At 41.6% G+C, this 17052-nt stretch overlaps 2 protein-coding genes and 1 long non-coding RNA gene across 4 annotated transcripts; 2 read left to right on the top strand and 1 right to left on the bottom strand.

Annotated features, from left to right (window-relative positions):
- The first annotated feature begins 2448 nt into the window (after window positions 1–2448).
- On the top strand, window positions 2449–3855 carry LOC130180202 (uncharacterized). The gene is made up of 3 exons (XR_008829369.1): window positions 2449–3342; window positions 3435–3546; window positions 3634–3855. It is a non-coding gene; the product is annotated as an uncharacterized LOC130180202 (long non-coding RNA).
- Window positions 3856–3995: 140 nt separating this feature from the next.
- ndufaf1 (NADH:ubiquinone oxidoreductase complex assembly factor 1) lies at window positions 3996–7000 on the bottom strand. Of its 2 annotated transcripts, none has more exons than XM_056393623.1 (5): window positions 6765–7000; window positions 5467–6006; window positions 4711–4896; window positions 4513–4587; window positions 3996–4431 (listed from the first exon to the last, which is right to left on the bottom strand). In XM_056393623.1, exons 2-5 carry the CDS (start codon window positions 5977–5979, stop codon window positions 4291–4293), a joined length of 915 nt encoding a protein of 304 aa, XP_056249598.1. In that variant the 5' UTR covers window positions 5980–6006; window positions 6765–7000; the 3' UTR covers window positions 3996–4290. The 2 variants fall into 2 exon arrangements, with proteins under 2 accessions (XP_056249598.1, XP_056249599.1); XM_056393624.1 differs by having other exon boundaries at window positions 5467–6003.
- A 233-nt stretch (window positions 7001–7233) lies between these two features.
- On the top strand, window positions 7234–16148 carry rtf1 (RTF1 homolog, Paf1/RNA polymerase II complex component). Its single transcript, XM_056393622.1, has 18 exons — window positions 7234–7462; window positions 9349–9459; window positions 9616–9766; window positions 10683–10884; window positions 11065–11182; window positions 11384–11495; window positions 11578–11716; window positions 11820–11997; window positions 12132–12214; window positions 12333–12420; window positions 12531–12638; window positions 12733–12810; window positions 12936–13057; window positions 13316–13373; window positions 14125–14202; window positions 14301–14402; window positions 14859–14973; window positions 15083–16148. Exons 1-18 carry the CDS (start codon window positions 7379–7381, stop codon window positions 15187–15189), a joined length of 2034 nt encoding a protein of 677 aa, XP_056249597.1. The 5' UTR covers window positions 7234–7378; the 3' UTR covers window positions 15190–16148.
- The last annotated feature ends 904 nt before the right edge of the window (window positions 16149–17052 follow it).

Genomic DNA, 17052 nt, shown 5'->3' with positions numbered 1-17052 from the left:
CCTCATATTTTACAGCTGTTTAACAGCTGTGTTGGAGTCATGACGCAGTGAAGACACAAGTCACAACAACTTTAAAAACCAAATCCTGAGTTCACAGCTGAGGCCATCTACCGTGAAATGACAAAAGCTACTATAAATATTACACCGTACTACTTTGTAACACGATATAAACTCACAATATCATGACATGACATGATTTGAGGTGACACGAGATCCCATGAACCACAGGTCATGTATGTAGGACTTCATGTTCCACCCCCCCGTGTCTCTCTGGGCTCCTAACACCGACACGTTTGGGTGCAGTCATGTTTTCCTGAACACGTATTAGTCAGACATTTTGACGACCTGTTTCAAACTCAAGCACTATGAAATAAAAGGATTTTATTTTAAGTTTAAGGACCCTCTCAGATTGAAGGGCGCCAAGAGCTCATTTCCTTCCACATCAAGGTAAGTGTCCTGTGTGTGTTGTAATAAACCCGTAAACCACAGGACCCTCACAAATTACAGACCTACATAACTCTGCATTTCAGCTTTAAATGTCACCAGTTAAAACAACCTGGTGGTGCTGCACAAATTAACTTCTTGGATCTTTGAGTTTTTTGCTTCAACACACGCCATTAAAAAAGCAACGCCCCTTTGAACGTTTCCTTTAAAGAACCGTTTCCTTTAAAGAACCGTTCTGTGACAGTGATGAAGCGGCACGTTCCTGTTGTGCAAAGTGCTATTACCTCTGTTTGTTATTACATGTGGCTGTTTGAAGAAGGAACCGTGGCACTTTTCAACTAACTACACTCTTTGTTGACACGTAAAGTGACACACAACACAACGGTTCTCTCCCTCTTTTAAACAGGACGTTTGCAGGTTTCAGTCATTTGCCATTTATCTTGAATTCCTTGCAATAAAGCCGACATGTAACGAGCTGAATGTGCTTGTTAAGCACATTTAAAAAGGAGATATTTGTAAGTTTTGTTATTTGGGCTCGAGGTAGAGGTGATACTCCAACCATGGCATCAGTATCAACGTGCAGTAATGCCTCGGAGAACAGGAGCAAAAAGCATCACAGATTAATCAAATAGCTGGGTTAAAAAAAAAAAACAACGTTCACGTGATTCATGTGGCGTTTTTCTTCTGCTTGCCCAGGATTTCTTTTGCAGCCTGGCGACATGAGGTGGGCTGGAGACTGAATTACACTGTGTGTGTGCACATGGTATGAAGTATGTGTTTACTATGTCACACTGCTTTCATAACGTAGGAAAAATCACTTTGCTCTGTTGATTTAGCTTGATGTTGAGAGGTCGACCCACTCTGATAAAAACAGCCGCTTTAAGATGGATTTTTTTTTTGTGTGTTGCTGTTACATCATCAAGACGACCGATGTAGCACCAGTTTAAAACTTACCTGCAGTGTAGATGAACTGTGACTGCCCGCAAGTCTGTTGGGATCTATTTGGATATAGAAGTAAATAAATAAATAAATAAATAAATGAATTGTTGACAAACTTGTTGCAAATTATGGATAAATGAATGTGTAACCAAATTAGTAATTAAAAGTGGATTACAGTATAATAACAGAGTAAACTGGTAGTACGACACTGGGCTGGTATCAGAAGAGAACGGATTCGTTAGGAGCCAAGAAGTTGAGCAACAACAATGCGACAGATACAGGATTAAAGTTTGAGTAGTAACTCTTGTATTTTTACAATGAATAGAAAAAATGACCGATTTATAAAAAAGTGTGAACGTAATACCCAAAAAAATAAGTTCAAATTGTTGGTTGGTCCCTTAGGAGCTGAAAGTGGATGCAGGTGCACGTGACCTTCAAGGTTCATGAAGGGGGGTGTGTGTGTAAGTAGGTGTGTGGGTGACTGGGTAGGTATGTATCTTCTTCTTCTATGAGATTCTCTGTCTCGCCATCTGATGCAATCAGGATCTCATCCTGGTCCTTGGATCTCCACTCAAGAAAACCGGACATTATGGAGGGGAGGAGGTCAGCCGTTTCCGACGACAGACCACGGCTCCACGCTCTCTGCAGGTAAGTAGGTAAGTAGGTAAGTAGGTAAACTCTTTCTGGAACCACTTTGCCCGGAGAGTAAAACCTCTGACGCTGTGGGACTTACGTACAGTACCAGGCAGTTGATTTCTTCAAGCAAAGAAGAAATACCAGCCTGGGAGATTCTTGTCTGAGCGACTCAGCCCCCGACTCAGCCCCCGACTCAGCCCCCGACTCAGCCCCAGACTCAGCCCCCGACTCAGCCCCCGACTCAGCCCCAGACTTAGCCCCCGACTCAGCCGCCGACTCAGCCCCCGACTCAGCCGCCGACTCAGCCCCCGACTCAGCCCCCGACTCAGCCCCAGACTCAGCCCCAGACTCAGCCCCCGACTCAGCCACCGACTCAGCCCCAGACTCAGCCCCAGACTCAGCCCCAGACTCAGCCCCCGGTTCAGCCCCCGGTTCAAATTAGGCTCAAAATCATTTTGAGCTTATAAAGTAATGTTTACAAATAATACAAACTTTGTAAACCTGGAAAATAAATCTGCATGAAAAATTCAAGTTTGCAATATGTCAAACAATTGCACTTGAGGCAAAGACGTGTGTATTTGTTCAGACAGTGTGAATCAAAACTGAACAAATGATCGTTGGTGAGGTTCAACAAAGACTCAGGGGAAGTAGAAAAGCTTTTGTGGACGTCTGTGTTCAGAGATCAAGAGCAGAAAACTAAAACTCAGTGAGCAACATTCCCAGTGTGAGACACTGACAAGTATCACTTTACATCCTCGTCACTTCAGTGTCACTGTGGGAACTTTTGACCAGAGTTTCACAGTTTTCTTCTGTATCGCAACACAGATGTTGACAAACCCATTTCCCCTTTTTACAGAGTCTTTGTTCGACCTCACTGATCGTTTGTGGAGTTTTGATTCAGACTTTCAACAAACACAAATCTCTTTGACAAAAGCGCAACTGTTTCACATACGCAAACTTGAATTTCTCAAGCAGATTTATCTCACAGGTTTACAAAGGTTGATTTACAAACTACAGACATTGGAATTATTTGTCAACATCACTTTACAAGCTCACAATCATTTCAACCCTAATTTGAGCCAAGGTACATGTAGTTACAGTAACAACAGTTTTGTTTCCTTAACAAGGTACCTTTACCTTAAATCCTCAAAGTAACATCTTAATTTAGACGTGCATCACTGCGTAGATTAATTTAGTTAAGGAATTAAAATCTTTCCCTGAATTCCAACAGGGACGTTTGTTTTCACCGGCAACACGAGCTCTTCACCGACTCTGATCTGAAGGCCAGTCTGTCTCGTCCCCTCACCTACAAGCCTCATAAAGGTACAAATGCTTCTCAGTTTCCCTGTTTAACCTGAATATACTGTAGTATCAGACCAGCAGTCCCCTAAGGTTTCTTTTATTTCATTTTTAAGGTAAACTGAAGCCCTTTGGAGACGCAAACGAAAACACAGCAACAACAGGAAACAAGTCTCTGATCTCCAACTCGCATCAGAAAAATTACAAACAGCACCAAGTCCAAACGAGGTAAGTCTAAAATTAAACTGATCAATAATCAAAACAGTTTTAACTGTCAGAACATCTGTCTCTTACATGTTCCTGTATCTTCTTCAGGGAGCACAGGAGAACGAGACACATGGAAGACAGGAAGCAGAAGAAGGAGAATGTGCTCGGGGCGAGAAGAGGCCTCGTCATGATGTAGTGATATTACGCTTGTTTGTAGATGTTTGTACAGCTTGTTGTTTTTTGTAAATATTTCGTTGTCTGCAGCTCATTTCTCTGCATAGAGAAGTCATGTCCTGTTCTGCTCAATATTTAATTTTATTAAAGATTTTATGTTTTGGTTTTAACATTTTTTGTGAAAGATGATGGAAAAGATTTTGCCTGCTCTCCAAATACATTTGTTGCAGTTTTACAAAGTGTGGTGTTGTAATATTTGATTTTTCTACCAGAATCTGTGGCACAATTTTACAGAATTTACTTGGAAAATATTTTTATTGTCAATGGAACATGTGTCACAAATAGAGGAATTGGAAATGAATGCTGCAGCAACTGCTTCAGTTATTGTCCTGTTTTATCTTCAACAAGCTCCAGGTATCACTTTGTCCTTTTGGATGAAGAACCTTCTTCTTCCCGTACAACATAAATGTTTGACTCAGTTACAGTTGACCACGTGTAACAGAAACATACAGATGAGTCATGTATGACAGTGACGTGTTTGGTAGGAGTGCAGCTCTCTTCAGTTCGTCTGCAGTGTCGTTAGAGCTGCGTTCAAACTTCAGGATTCCTCTTGTAAACCTCGTAGGCGAACTCCTCGGTGTGAGCGTAATCTTTGCAGACGCCGATGAAATCGATCTCCAGCTGGAACGCACCGTCTGCTTTATCTCCCAGGGTAAATCCAATGGTGTTAATCTGTAAGTAAAAACAGTGAACTGGTTAAAATATCTTTTCAGTCTGTATTTGGTGCAGTTTTATGAATTTGCTCAGCTCCACCTTGTCCAGCCAGAGAGGATGCTGATCATCTTGAATCCTCCCACGATGTGAAAGGAAGAACTTGGAGAAAGGGATCTGTAAATATGTAACACAAGAATTAGAATCGCTGCTTATTCCTGAAAGAAAAGGTTCCTGTAACTTTTTTATTTTTTTATATATATACAGGCTTTAAAATATGTTTTGCTGGAGCTGTTATACCTTGACGTCCTGCCAGTAGGGACCTCCTCTGGTGTACAGAAAGTAACCGTACATGTCGTCTTTCTGGTGAGAGAAGTACGTCTCTGCTGCGATGTTGATCATCCATGGACGGCCATCGCCGCGCACACGCAGGTGCAGGGTGTTGAAGCTGGACCAGTCGTAGTGCATCTTCCTATCAAATGAAGCCTAGGAGCGACAGAACGTGTTGTAGTCATCTAACCGCCACCAACATCAGTTTAAGGACAGTTGAGAATTTCCACATGTTGGATGTCAACGGATTTTCATTCCAATACAAACTTACACCAATAAACCACAGAGGAGGAGCAGGAAGTAGTCTGGTACTTCAGCTGGTGTATTGTGTATTAGGAATGTAATTTAAACTGGTAGATTAAAGGATAAATACTGAAATATTTCCTGGAATTTTCTACTAGAATAGAGACATTTCCCAGCTACAAGCAAATGCAGCATCACACAACTCAAAAATAAAATAATGTAACAAAAAACAATTACATTTTCTGTAAATTTTATTTTGCAAAGTCTCTTTTCAAAGATTTCTTTCCGATGGTCCAGAATAAAATTTTGGTGAGTTGTGAAATCAGCCTCTTACAACATCTCCCTGGTTGTTGAACTCCTCCAGATTTCCAGAGAAAATACTGAGGACATGAGCTCAGCCCTCGTCAGAGCTATGACCCTGGATTTAATTAATTAAGTGAATGTGTTACTCTACAAAATCTAGAAATTAAAAACAGTACTAACCAGTGCTTGTTTTGAACGCATGGTGCAGTATCCACTGTAGCGTGTTTCTCCGTCTCTTGGAGGAGTTGAGCTCAGAGTCCCGTACAGAAAACAGGTATTATTGTTTTTGCCGAGCTTCAAATAAACTTCACTCTGTCCTCCTATCTCGCGATCTGAGGACACCGTCCACTGCTCCAGGCTCTCTGGACCTCTGAACTCCCACACCACCCTGTTCTGCTCCAGCATGTGCTCAACTATTGGTTTTCCTTCTGGACCGACCCAGCGGTCAGAGAACTCCGATTTCAGCAGCGTGAAATGCTTCTTTATTCCCTCCAAACCCTTCGTTAAGTCAAACTTAATCTTCTGCCATGGAAACTTGTCTTCTTTGGGCTGTCCGGGCCGTCGGTATTCACCCTGGATCACAGCTCTTCTGGGCACAGTGAGGGGGGTGATGGAGGGGAGGAGCAGCTGCTGCTGGTGGATGGAGCTCAGCAGCCTCAGTGAAGGGAGACGTGTGATCTTTGGCAGAGACATTTCAGTGTTGATCTGGATGATTCACTGCTGGGATACATCACATGGGAAAGTGGTGTCAACACACGAGTTGCAGGGTGATAATGAATAACCAATATTAGGTTTCTTGGATTTAAAGAAAGATTCAAATGAAGGAAAGTATATATATTATAAATATATATCACTTATCTGCTGCTATTGTCTCGTGCTTTCTTATATTTAATGTCAAATTGTACATATTATATTATTATATCATTTATCTTTTTTAAGTACTTGCTAGTGTCTGTCTGTAAAACTGCACATTTCCCCACTGTGGGACTAATAAAGGAATATCTTACTTTTATAATCTGTGATCAATATGATCTGTGTTTTGCTTATTTTATTGGTCCTCTTCACAGGTGCTTCACTTATGGTCAATTGTATTAATTATTTTATTTTTCGACTTAGTTGCTTGCTAAGCTCTTGAGCTCCACCAATGTCCTCTTGAAATGTGTGTTAATATTAATAAATCTTCATGTGTCATCCATTGTGTGTCTGACTCGTGTCTCTTTGCTCCTTATTGTGTTTATCAGCTCTCTCCTTTTATAAATATACTGTTTATATATTATTATATATTATACTGTAAAAATTAAATTCACACTTAAAGAATATACAGTTTCTTTTGAATTGGATTTATCTTAATGTTGACACCTGGAATAAGTTAATTATAGGATAACACTAATGACACAGGGAGTAGCTAGCTAGTGTTACCAAACATTACAATGAACAGGATTTAAGGATCATGTTTAACACAATCTGTTTCCACTTACTCCGTGCATGCGCTCCCGGTTTGCAGGACTTTGTCCGTGTTTAAGGTTTGACTACAACATGAATATATCTCTTTATAGCTCTGTTGTAAATTACAAACAATCTATAAACCGTTCGTGTGCACTCGCTTAAAAATCCAAGGTTGTCCGGGTCCAAACAGGAAACCCAGCTGAAGCACCTGGGCTGCGTTCAGGACACATTGTCACAGAAATGAACCACATGGACCACAGTAACACACAGCTGCACAACAGCTAAAGGTTGATTCGTCGTGGGCCTTGAATGTAGCTTTAGTGCAGCAAACATCGGTGTCCGGACTTGCACACTCACTGTAGATATGTAGTTCCTATCTCAGCTAACTGTCGCAGTCATTCTGACATTTTCTCAATTTTTCAGTAATTAATAAAATCATACAAGAAGCACAAGCTTAAATTTGATTTTTATTCCACTGTGAGGGATGTAAAATCCAGCGGTAATCACAGTATCAATAAGGACGCGCATGCTCAGTAGTGCCTTTGTGTGGTTGACTGCAGAGCCAACTAGCTAGGTAGCAGCAACGGCTAGCCGCAAACATTTAGACGACACAGAGGTAGCTAGCAGGTTAGCCGTGCAGCTAATCATGGTGAATGTAAAGAAGCGGAAAGGTCGAGTCGTGATTGACTCTGACTCTGAAGACAGTGCTAGCGACGATAATTTAGATCAGGTAGGTGCGCATTTTTTGATTTTGATGCAAGCGATCGCGTCTCAAGTTGCCCGTAGTTTGAGGTGAAAGCTAATGTATGCTAACTGACTGCGCTGTGTTTGGCTTCGCTGAGAGCAGGCCTGTCTTATTCACAACCTTTTCCTCCTTTCTGAGTAAACACACCATTCCCAAAGACAAACCAATTGTTGGGGTTTTTCTCGTGTGATTCTTTGAGCTGTCCAGCACCGAGTGAAGTGTCTGCGGCAGCACAGAAAACAGTGCCGTAGCATCAGGTAGCTAAGTTATGCTAATTGTAAGGTTACATTCCGAGAGATGCACTCAACGCTAGTTTTATGTTGTGACGAAAATACCGCGCCATGGGCCTTTTTTTTTTTTGTTTTTTTTTTTTTTGTTAGTGGTTGGAGGAGTGAGCTGTTCGGCGCTGTTTGGAGGGATTTGTTTGTTGGCTTCTAGACAAAGCGAGACTGGGACATGTTTGCACAAACTGAAACCGTAGTGGAGCCGCTGCACTTGATTTAGCTCGAACCTTATCTCCTCAGTGACGTCACTTAGCCGGACTGCTATTTCGGTGTTGTTGTCAAACAAGCGCTGGCAAGTTGTCTGAAGAAGCTTCACAGTCTAACGTGTCGGCCCCGTGGAGCTGCTTCAAACCCCCATGTTCACTGTACACAGAGAAGCGGTGGAGTCTCAGAGACAACTCACACACGCAGTGAATAACAGGTGACCAGAAGAGATGAGAAAAGTCCAGTCACTGCTGGTTTTCACAAATCATTAGTGGGTTTGTTTGGTCCTCTGATCACCAGTAAACTCTCATGTCCATTACCTGACAGTTCACTTCTTAACAACTCAGGCACATGTAGTGAATAACAGATGACTGGAAGATGCTCAAAGCAGCAGGTTTCGGAGTCTTAAGAACTGGTCATTTCTCTAGGATTGTGTTTTGAGTTCACATTGATGAAACCAGCTATATATATATCAGATGTTTGCAGTATTAAATGTTCCTAACTTTTTCTCTCCCTGTGCTGCAACTCTCCCACGCAGAGTACCTATCCAATACCAGTGATCACCTTTCCCCAAAATCTAAAATCTGTAAACCTCACTATGTTGAACTGATGAAATGTGGCACTAACTCTGAATCAACACACCAGAAGTCTGTGTTTCTCATAGCAAATACACTTAATTTTATGATGAAATAGGCAGAGAAACTGTTTTTAATGTGAATCGGTTACATCGTAACCGGGACTCGATTAGCTGAATAAGCCCAGTATCAGTGCTGATACACTATTTTGCACTGAATCAGTGTGGATTACTGCTTTTCCACTTTCTCAAAGCAGAGAGGTATATTACTGTAGGTTCACATTCTTGCTTTTGTGTGTGATGTCATTAAAATGTATTCATGCCCTGTTCAGAATTGGTGTCTAATTGCTGCTCGCACCAACATCAGAAAGTGTTTTGATGGCCGCTTGTGATACGACTTTCCTTCCTTGCTCACATGTAATTTTACCTGCTAAACAGAAATACACATTTGTTCCTGCCTGTATTGCTATTCAAGAAGAGATGTGGTGTCGTGTGAAGTACATCCATCACACTGTTGTCTTAGTATATATCTATAGCTGTGTGTGGGCGGTTGGATCCAGTATATGCACATTGCAAAGCTGGCCAGTCATGCCCTTAAACACGACCACTCTGTGCATGAGCTCACATGGATCTCACCTCTGAGTGTGGCTTGTGGTATTGGATCCCAGGCAGTTTGGGTTTATTCACACCTGTATTTAAAGACGTCCACCCATGACGCTGCATATGAGCGAGGCTACAGTCACAGGAACAAAGTTGTGATTTCCCTTGGATGTACTTCCTTAACCACAACACTGTGTTCTCATTTTCAGGAGCTGTTGTCGTTGGCGAAGAGGAAGAGGGTTGATTCAGGTGAGCAGGAAGAGCCAGTAAGCAAACCTGCTGCTTCTACAGACTCAGAGACATCTGACAGTGATGACGAGGTACGACGGTCGTTGGTGTTTGTATGAACAAACTTCACTCTTTATGGTTTGGGATGTAAAAAAAAGACTGCTTTTGTTGTTATTGGGTTCAAGTGAATAGATCACAATTATTGGCCAGTTACAGTTATTTGGTATTTTTTTCATTCCTTTGTGTAGTGGACGGTGGGCGGCACCAAAGGCAAGAAGAAGGTTAAGCCAGGGAAAGGGTCTGAGAAGAAGAACGCGACAAAGAAGAAGGTTAATAAAGCAACGGCGTCCGGCAGCTCTGATGGAGACAGCTCAGCTGAGAGCTCTGCACCTGAGGAGGGTATGTGTCTTCACTGTTAAACGGTTCAGGTAATCGTGGTGGTGGAAGCTGCAGACATATTCTGATCTGTAGATTACACACATCACAGGCTGCCATGTCCTCAGGTATTTTAGGTGGCTTGGATTAGATGACTCACACACTCATCTCCTTTATCCTAGCTGGCACACAGTGTAGCATCCAAGCTGTTGTTTATCTCTTTCTTTCTTCCTTTGTGTTTGTGTTACACTCTCAATGGATCCACACAGTTATGGAAACACAGGAAAAGTCTTTTGGGGGAAGGATCCGGAGATCTGGTCAAAGTCCAGTTCACGTATCAAGATGATAAAGATACACTCTGCAAGAGTGAGAGGAATAATCTGCGTCACAGCGTCTCTTAATGGCTTTACACATAAGTATCTCTGCAGAAAAACTCTGCTATAATAACATTTAAATGACCTTTAGTGTGAACTTTATATTGGTCCCTATTACAAAAAGAAAAGTATAATATACATTACGTTACAAATTGTAGTTTCACTTTAGTTTTATTTTTAAGCTTGGTGTTTGTGTATACGTATAAAAACGAAATGAGGCGATCCATAAAAGCATCAAAGTTCAAACCGAACCCTAATCAGACATCGTGACCATCACAAGCATCTGTGAAGCTTCCTTCACTTCCTGGTGTAAAAGCACTTCCACGTCCCATTTCAGCCACACAATGAGTTTTTAAAACACATTCCTCGCTGCTGAAAGCTGCAAACTGTCCGGTGTAGAGAGCGCACTGGGGGAAAATAAAGGAGTAGATTGTGCTCAAGCTGAATGTAGTCAATGCTTATCAATAAAAATGGTCTTGACCAACACACAGACAGGTTCAGGACGTCCCACCTCTGTAGTGTTCAGCTGATTGATTCCTGTTTGTGTCTGAACGTCTCTCTGTCAGGTGAAGTGTCTGACTCGGAGAGCAACAGCTCGTCCTCCAGCTCAGACTCGGACTCCTCTGAGGACGATGTGTTCAGGGACGGTTACGACGACGACTTGATGGGAGACGCGGAGGACCGAGCTCGTCTGGAGCAGATGACGGAGAAGGAGAGAGAACAAGAGCTGTTCAACAGAATCGAGAAAAGAGAGGTGCTAAAGAGACGGTGAGTGGCGATGATGCGACAGGCACCAAGCAGATGTGAGCAGAACCAGAAGAAAACATCGAGCAGGATATTTCATTCATTTGAAAACAACCTTCAGCATTTCCCCTCATCACATTTCTCACCAGCAGCCTCGCAGTGATCTGACTGTTTATTCATCCGAGACTACGTTTGTTTTGACAGGTTTGAAATTAAGAAGAAGCTGAAGACGGCAAAGAAGAAAGAGAAAGAGGAGAAGAAGAAGAAGCAGGAGGAGGAACAAGAAAAAAGGAAGCAATCTCAGGTTCAAGACACACAAGTGGTGAGTCCAGTTTCATGTTTTAAAATGTATCGGACATAAACGACATTTATACGTTTTTTAAAATGAAAATAGAGAATAAATTCTAACATGTTCAGCCTCTTTAAAGATTGATTTATGACTGTTAATGACGTCAGTTTTCTTTCTGAAGGCCACATTAAAGTTACAGATGAACTTACGCTGGTTGGTTGATGTCTCTTTCAGGTTATGTCACACAACAAGGAGCGACGATCCAAACGTGACGAAAAACTTGACAAAAAGTCCCAGGCCATGGAAGAACTCAAAGCTGAGCGAGAGAAGAAGAAAAACAAAACAGGTGAGAGTTTAAACTTTGTTGTGGCTGTTGAGACGATTGACTCGGTTCTAAACGTCGATGTCTGGTGTGTTTTGTCGAGCAGCGGAGCTGCTGGCCAAACGCCAGCCCCTGAAGACCAGCGAGGTTTATTCCGACGACGAGGAGGAAGAGGAGGAAGACGATGACAAGTCGTCCGTCAAAAGCGATCGGAGTTCGCGTTCATCGTCTTACGATGATGATGAGTACGTTTTTCTTCTCATAGTGATAAAACAATAGAAGATTAATGGTGAGAGCTGCCTGTCCGCTGCTTCCACGTAACTCCTCACGTCGTGTTTCTGCTCCTAGAAAAGAGGAAACTCCACCGAAGTCGCAGCCGGTCTCATTACCGGACGAGCTCAACAGGATCCGCCTGTCCAGAAACAAGCTGGAGCGCTGGTGCCACATGCCCTTCTTCGCTAAGACAGTGACCGGCTGCTTCGTGAGGATAGGGATCGGGAACAGCAGCAGTAAACCAGTTTACAGGGTGAGCGCTGGCTCAAGTGTCCTTTAGGTTTCCTGTGTGACGGTGAAGATCTGCGACGGTTTACAAAGAGATTTAATTAAATAAATGCTGGTTAGTGAATTTTAATCAGAGTCCTTGTTGCTTGTTGTTGAAAGGTCGCTGAAATTGTGGACGTGGTGGAGACGGCGAAGGTTTACCAACTTGGATCAACGCGAACAAACAAAGGATTACAATTAAGGTAGTGATACGGTTACAAATACTTTATACATACTGAAGTAGCTACTGAAGCGTCGGCTAACGAACCTTCTCTGCTTCCTTAAAAAATGTGCCCGTATGACGCTGTGTGTCTTCCTCAGGCATGGCGGGGACACACGGGTTTTCAGGCTCGAGTTTGTATCAAATCAGGAGTTTACAGAGAGCGAGTTCATGAAGTGGAAAGAGGCGGTAAGTGGATCTGAAAATATGGACTCAGTAAAGTTTGATTAAGAAGGAACGGGAACAATCTGTTCAGGCCGCGAGGGAAACGTTCTCTGTGTTGATTTCCTCCTTTGCAGATGATGGTCGCGGGGATGCAAGTCCCCACTCTCGACGAAATCACCAAAAAGGAGCAGTCCATCAAAGAAGCTCTGAACTACAAGTTCAACGACAAAGACATAGAGGATGTAAGTCTGCTTCCTGTCACTGGTTTCCCAGGACGCGTGCGTTACGCAGAGGAAGAAAAACCCTTTTTCTTTTTTTGTCTTTCGCTTTCTGCAGATTGTCAAAGAGAAGGACAGATTCCGAAAAGCACCACCGAATTACGCCATGAAGAAGACGCAGTTACTCAAAGACAAGGTAAAAAAAGTTGTAGTGGTAGATTCCCACACTTCCATCAAACTCACAAATCATTAAAGCAGATATCACAGATTTGCCCTGGAAGTCTAAATGTCTCCGTGTGTCGCTGTGCGTCGGACTCGAAGGCCATGGCGGAGGAGAGCGGAGACGGGGAGAAAGTGAAAGTGATCCAGGACGAGCTGAACGAGCTGGAGGAACGAGCAGAAGCTCTCGACAGACAGAGGACCAAGAACATCTCTGCCATCAGGTACAGAAGCTGCATCCTTCTCTCTTATTATATCACTTTATTTGAATTTGAATACGTTTTCAAATATCTCATCTAATATCCAACAACATCTACATGTCAATAAAACATGGACTCGTTAGTGGCGTTTCTCTGCTGCTGAGTATGAAGAGAACATAGAAGTTATTTTTCTAAATAAACAATCCTGAACAACATCCCTGTTTGTTTTTTTGACATCATCATTGTTGTGACTTTATTCTTTTTAAATCTGTTTTCATCCAGCTACATTAACCAGAGGAACAGAAGCTGGAATATCGTTGAATCTGAGAAAGCTCTGGTGGTGAGTGTCCGCCTCACCTGACCCCGAACACACCTGCTTCCTGTGGCGACTGATTACACACTGGCGGTAAACGATGAACACAAGCTGCGAACGCGGAAGTGTTTGAGTGTTTGAGGAATTGATTTGTTGAAAACGTCCATGCTGCACCCTGTTCACATCCTGTAGTGTGTGTGTGCACTAAAGGGTGCGGCCAGGTGCAACGTTCTGTCCGACAACAACAGTCTCTTTCTTCACGAGCTGCAGATGATGATGATATTTATTTCTTGAAGGGTTTTCCTTCTGTGGCGCTAGTCTTCCTCCTCACACAAAAACAACAAATAAAACAAATAATTATTAAAATCACACTATATCAGTAAAGCAGTAAAAAAAATCAAGCCAAACACAGAAAATAATCAAAATAACTCACATTTATTTTTGTCAATTTGCACTTAATGTAATTTTCTTGTTCATCAGGGACAATCCTTATACCGTCATATCATGTTTTTATAAATGTGAATGTATATTAATATAATCTTACTACAATTCACTATATGTTTGATTTTCTTTTGGCACAATAAAACGTATTTGAAAATAATTAGAATATGAAATAACTCTACATATAAAACAATAATAACTTACAATGAAAACTAAATCAAGTTTCCCACAAATGCACATTAACAAGCAGAAAACGACGGAGGTGCAGAAACCACAGTAACTGTAAGTAAGTGTCAGCTGTTGAATCTAAAGATGTTTATTTCCTTTTCTCTCTCAGGCTGAAGGACAAAATTCCAAAAACCAACAAATGGACCCTTTCACACGGAGACAGTGCAAACCCACCATGGTGTCAAATGTAAGAGCTCTATGATTATTTCAAGCACCGTTTTTGTAATTAAACAGTGTTGACCCTTCATGACCTCATCTGTTATTTTGCTCCTCCTGGTTCTAAAGGCCAGAGACCCGTCGGTCCACGCAGCTATCCTCGCTCATCTCAACCAGAAGTACGGCTCCGGGTCGACGCCAGATCCTTCCAGTGCAGAGAAGAACAAACTGGTGAGCAGCAGCAGCAGCGCCGCCCCGTAATCTCACAGTCAGCGTGATCAGAGAGCCAACTCTCACGTGATGTTCACGTCTCTCACTTGAGTTTGTTTGGGGAAGTGGAAATGATGCCAAATGAAATGTCATGCAAACAGGAAATTGCTGTGCGGTTTCTCCAGCTGTGATACATTTAACATGTTCAGAAGAATCCGTCGGCTAAATCCTGTCAGGGAGCTTCTTTGAAAGAGAAAGCTGCAGTTGCCAGTTTTTAGTGCATGTCTTTTTTGTTTATTGTTGATGGCTGGATGACTGACGGACTGACACTTTAAAAGTTATCAGGAGATACTGAAAACTAAATATAATCTGTTTATTTTAAGGTGTTAAAATGTAGAGACCACAGTGACATTAAGATGAACGTGACTCTTGGTCTTTACCCGGAGGAGTTCAAACGTCTCTTTGTTTTTATTTTAGGGACAAATGAACCCGAAAGACAAAGATGTCCCCAAGCCAACCACTGACCTCTCCGAGGACTTGTTTAAAGTTCATGATTTTGACGTAAAGATCGACCTACAGGTTCCCAATGCAGGTGAGATGATTCTTCAGAAGACATTAACATGGAAGGAGGTTCTTCTTCGTCGCAGCACGAAGTCGTCGTTTAGCACAGATGTTCTGATTTTACGTTTTGTGTTCTGCAGAGGCAAAGTCTCTGTCGGTGAGCTCCAACGCGCTGCCGGTGAAGGACGGCGCCCCCCGCAGGTCCCTCAACCTGGAGGACTACAAGAAGAGGAGGGGGCTGATCTGATGTGGCCAGTCCGTCATCCACAAAACACAATGCATGTGTAATTGGCTGTGCGAGAGAGAGAGAGTGTGTGTGTGTGTGTGTGTGTGTGTGTGTGTGTGTGTGTGTGTGTGTGTGTGTGTGTGTGTGTGTGTGTGTGTGTGTGTGTGTGTGTGTGTGTGTGTGTGTGTGTGTGTGTGAATGTTGAACAGACTGTCTATCCAAACAGAGGAAATACTGATTGAGTGAAGATTTTTCTCAAAGGATCTCCCTGAGAAGAGACGTCTCCAGATATTTGTTGTTTTGTTATTTTCGCATTATAACACACAGACTCGTATACTGAGTTGTGTTTTTTATGTATTTAACTCCTCCCCCAATTTTTTGGTCTTCTGGAGTCCACTCCTTTTTTTTTTTTTTTTTTTTCCTCTCTCTCGCTAAAGGACACGGTGCTTGTGGATTTTTACTTTGAACAAGGAGGGCACTATTTTAGAAGACTTAGATTGTTGAGGCTGTACTAATGGAGTTGAAGTCAACCAGCAACAAATTAATGTTGTAAATTCCCCCCCCACCCCACCCGACCCCCACCCCGAAAAAATGTGTGATCATCTGTCTTTGCAGTCCATCCCAAATTTGAACAGCCTCTTGTATTTTTGCGGATTGTAGATGATCACCGTCCCTGACCAGAGACGACGGCTCTCCATGACCAATGTGAAACTGGACATTTATCACTTTTTAAGTCTTTGAAACGACCCGTTTTAAGAGAAACCCTTTTCTATGGCTGGCCTGGTTATAGAAGTGTTGCTTCGTTTCTGTTCTCTCTTGGTTGGTTGTTCATGGGATAAAACCCTCGCCCTTAACTCCCAGATCAGATTCTACATGTTATCGATTGTGTCCATAGTAAGTTCCTGTATTGATGTGGCATGCCATGTAAATATGCATTTTGGAGTGAGTGCGGAAAAAAATAAAGAGGCACTGTTTCATAACTTCTGTGTCATTTTGTCTCTTTTCTGATCTAAAGGTGAGTCACCTGCCGAGGAGGTCGATTATCTTTTTAACTATATTTAACCAGACTGAAAAGACCTCACAAGCATCACAAACTCTGTGGAGACATTTACTATTTATATTGAAAACAATGTAGCTTGAACTTTTTAAAAGGACAATTTTAAGCATGTATAATTTAAGCAAATATAAAATACAAGTAGGTGAACATTAATATAAAATGTTAGTATTTATTCTGCCACAATGAAATCCATTTAAATTGCCCTTGACAACAAAATACCAGCATCAAAACATGCTGAAATTACCAGAAATAAAAGTTCTCCTCATGCAGAACGGCATTTCTTCAGAATGATGAACGTCTGTACAACTGAACTTGAGTGCAATAAATAAAATAAATGTACTTAGTTACTTTCCACCACTGTTCATACAGTATTTTTACTTAAATCAGTAAATTAATACGTTTTTTTTTCTTTATTAACAATCTTTATAACAGTCAAACAGGCACAAATCACATTTAGGATAAATACAGAAATAATAGGAACAACTGAGCAAGCAGTAACAAGAATAGGAATATAGGTTGGAAGAAAGAAAATGAATGAATAAATAAATAAGAAAACTAAAGAAAAAACTTAATAAACAGGAATATATTTAAAATAAAATAAAGAAACAAAATAAGGGATCTGTCAGGTATTAAAGTGCATAAATATTCATACAGATGTTTTTTTTTTAATATAACAGCATTTCACACGTTTTTATATGAGATTACATTAATTTAAATAGGCATCTAATATAGGTGTCGGTATGAAGAAATTACATTTATGTATAAAGTATTTTTGCTAAGTATTCAAATATAATAATAAAAGATGTTCTATGGTCTCAGTGTTTGAA

Source organism: Seriola aureovittata, chromosome 13 (genome assembly GCF_021018895.1).
Source record: "Seriola aureovittata isolate HTS-2021-v1 ecotype China chromosome 13, ASM2101889v1, whole genome shotgun sequence".
Lineage (NCBI taxonomy): Eukaryota > Metazoa > Chordata > Actinopteri > Carangiformes > Carangidae > Seriola > Seriola aureovittata.
Note: the sequence above shows the minus strand (reverse complement) of the source record. Positions and strands in the feature narration are given on the sequence as shown.

What these genes read in the sequence shown, in the direction of transcription:
- rtf1 (XM_056393622.1), top strand. Translation starts at nt 7,379, where the DNA reads ATGGTGAATGTAAAGAAGCGGAAAGGTCGAGTCGTGATTGACTCTGAC. An exon ending in CATCTGACAGTGATGACGAG is followed by an intron (nt 9,460 to 9,615) that starts GTACGACGGTCG and finishes TCCTTTGTGTAG; the next exon opens with TGGACGGTGGGCGGCACCAA. An exon ending in GAAGAAGAAAAACAAAACAG is followed by an intron (nt 11,496 to 11,577) that starts GTGAGAGTTTAA and finishes TTTGTCGAGCAG; the next exon opens with CGGAGCTGCTGGCCAAACGC.
- ndufaf1 (XM_056393623.1), bottom strand. Translation starts at nt 5,979, where the DNA reads ATGTCTCTGCCAAAGATCACACGTCTCCCTTCACTGAGGCTGCTGAGC. An exon ending in TGCGTTCAAAACAAGCACTG is followed by an intron (nt 4,897 to 5,466) that starts GTTAGTACTGTT and finishes TGTCGCTCCTAG; the next exon opens with GCTTCATTTGATAGGAAGAT. An exon ending in CCTACTGGCAGGACGTCAAG is followed by an intron (nt 4,588 to 4,710) that starts GTATAACAGCTC and finishes ACATATTTACAG; the next exon opens with ATCCCTTTCTCCAAGTTCTT.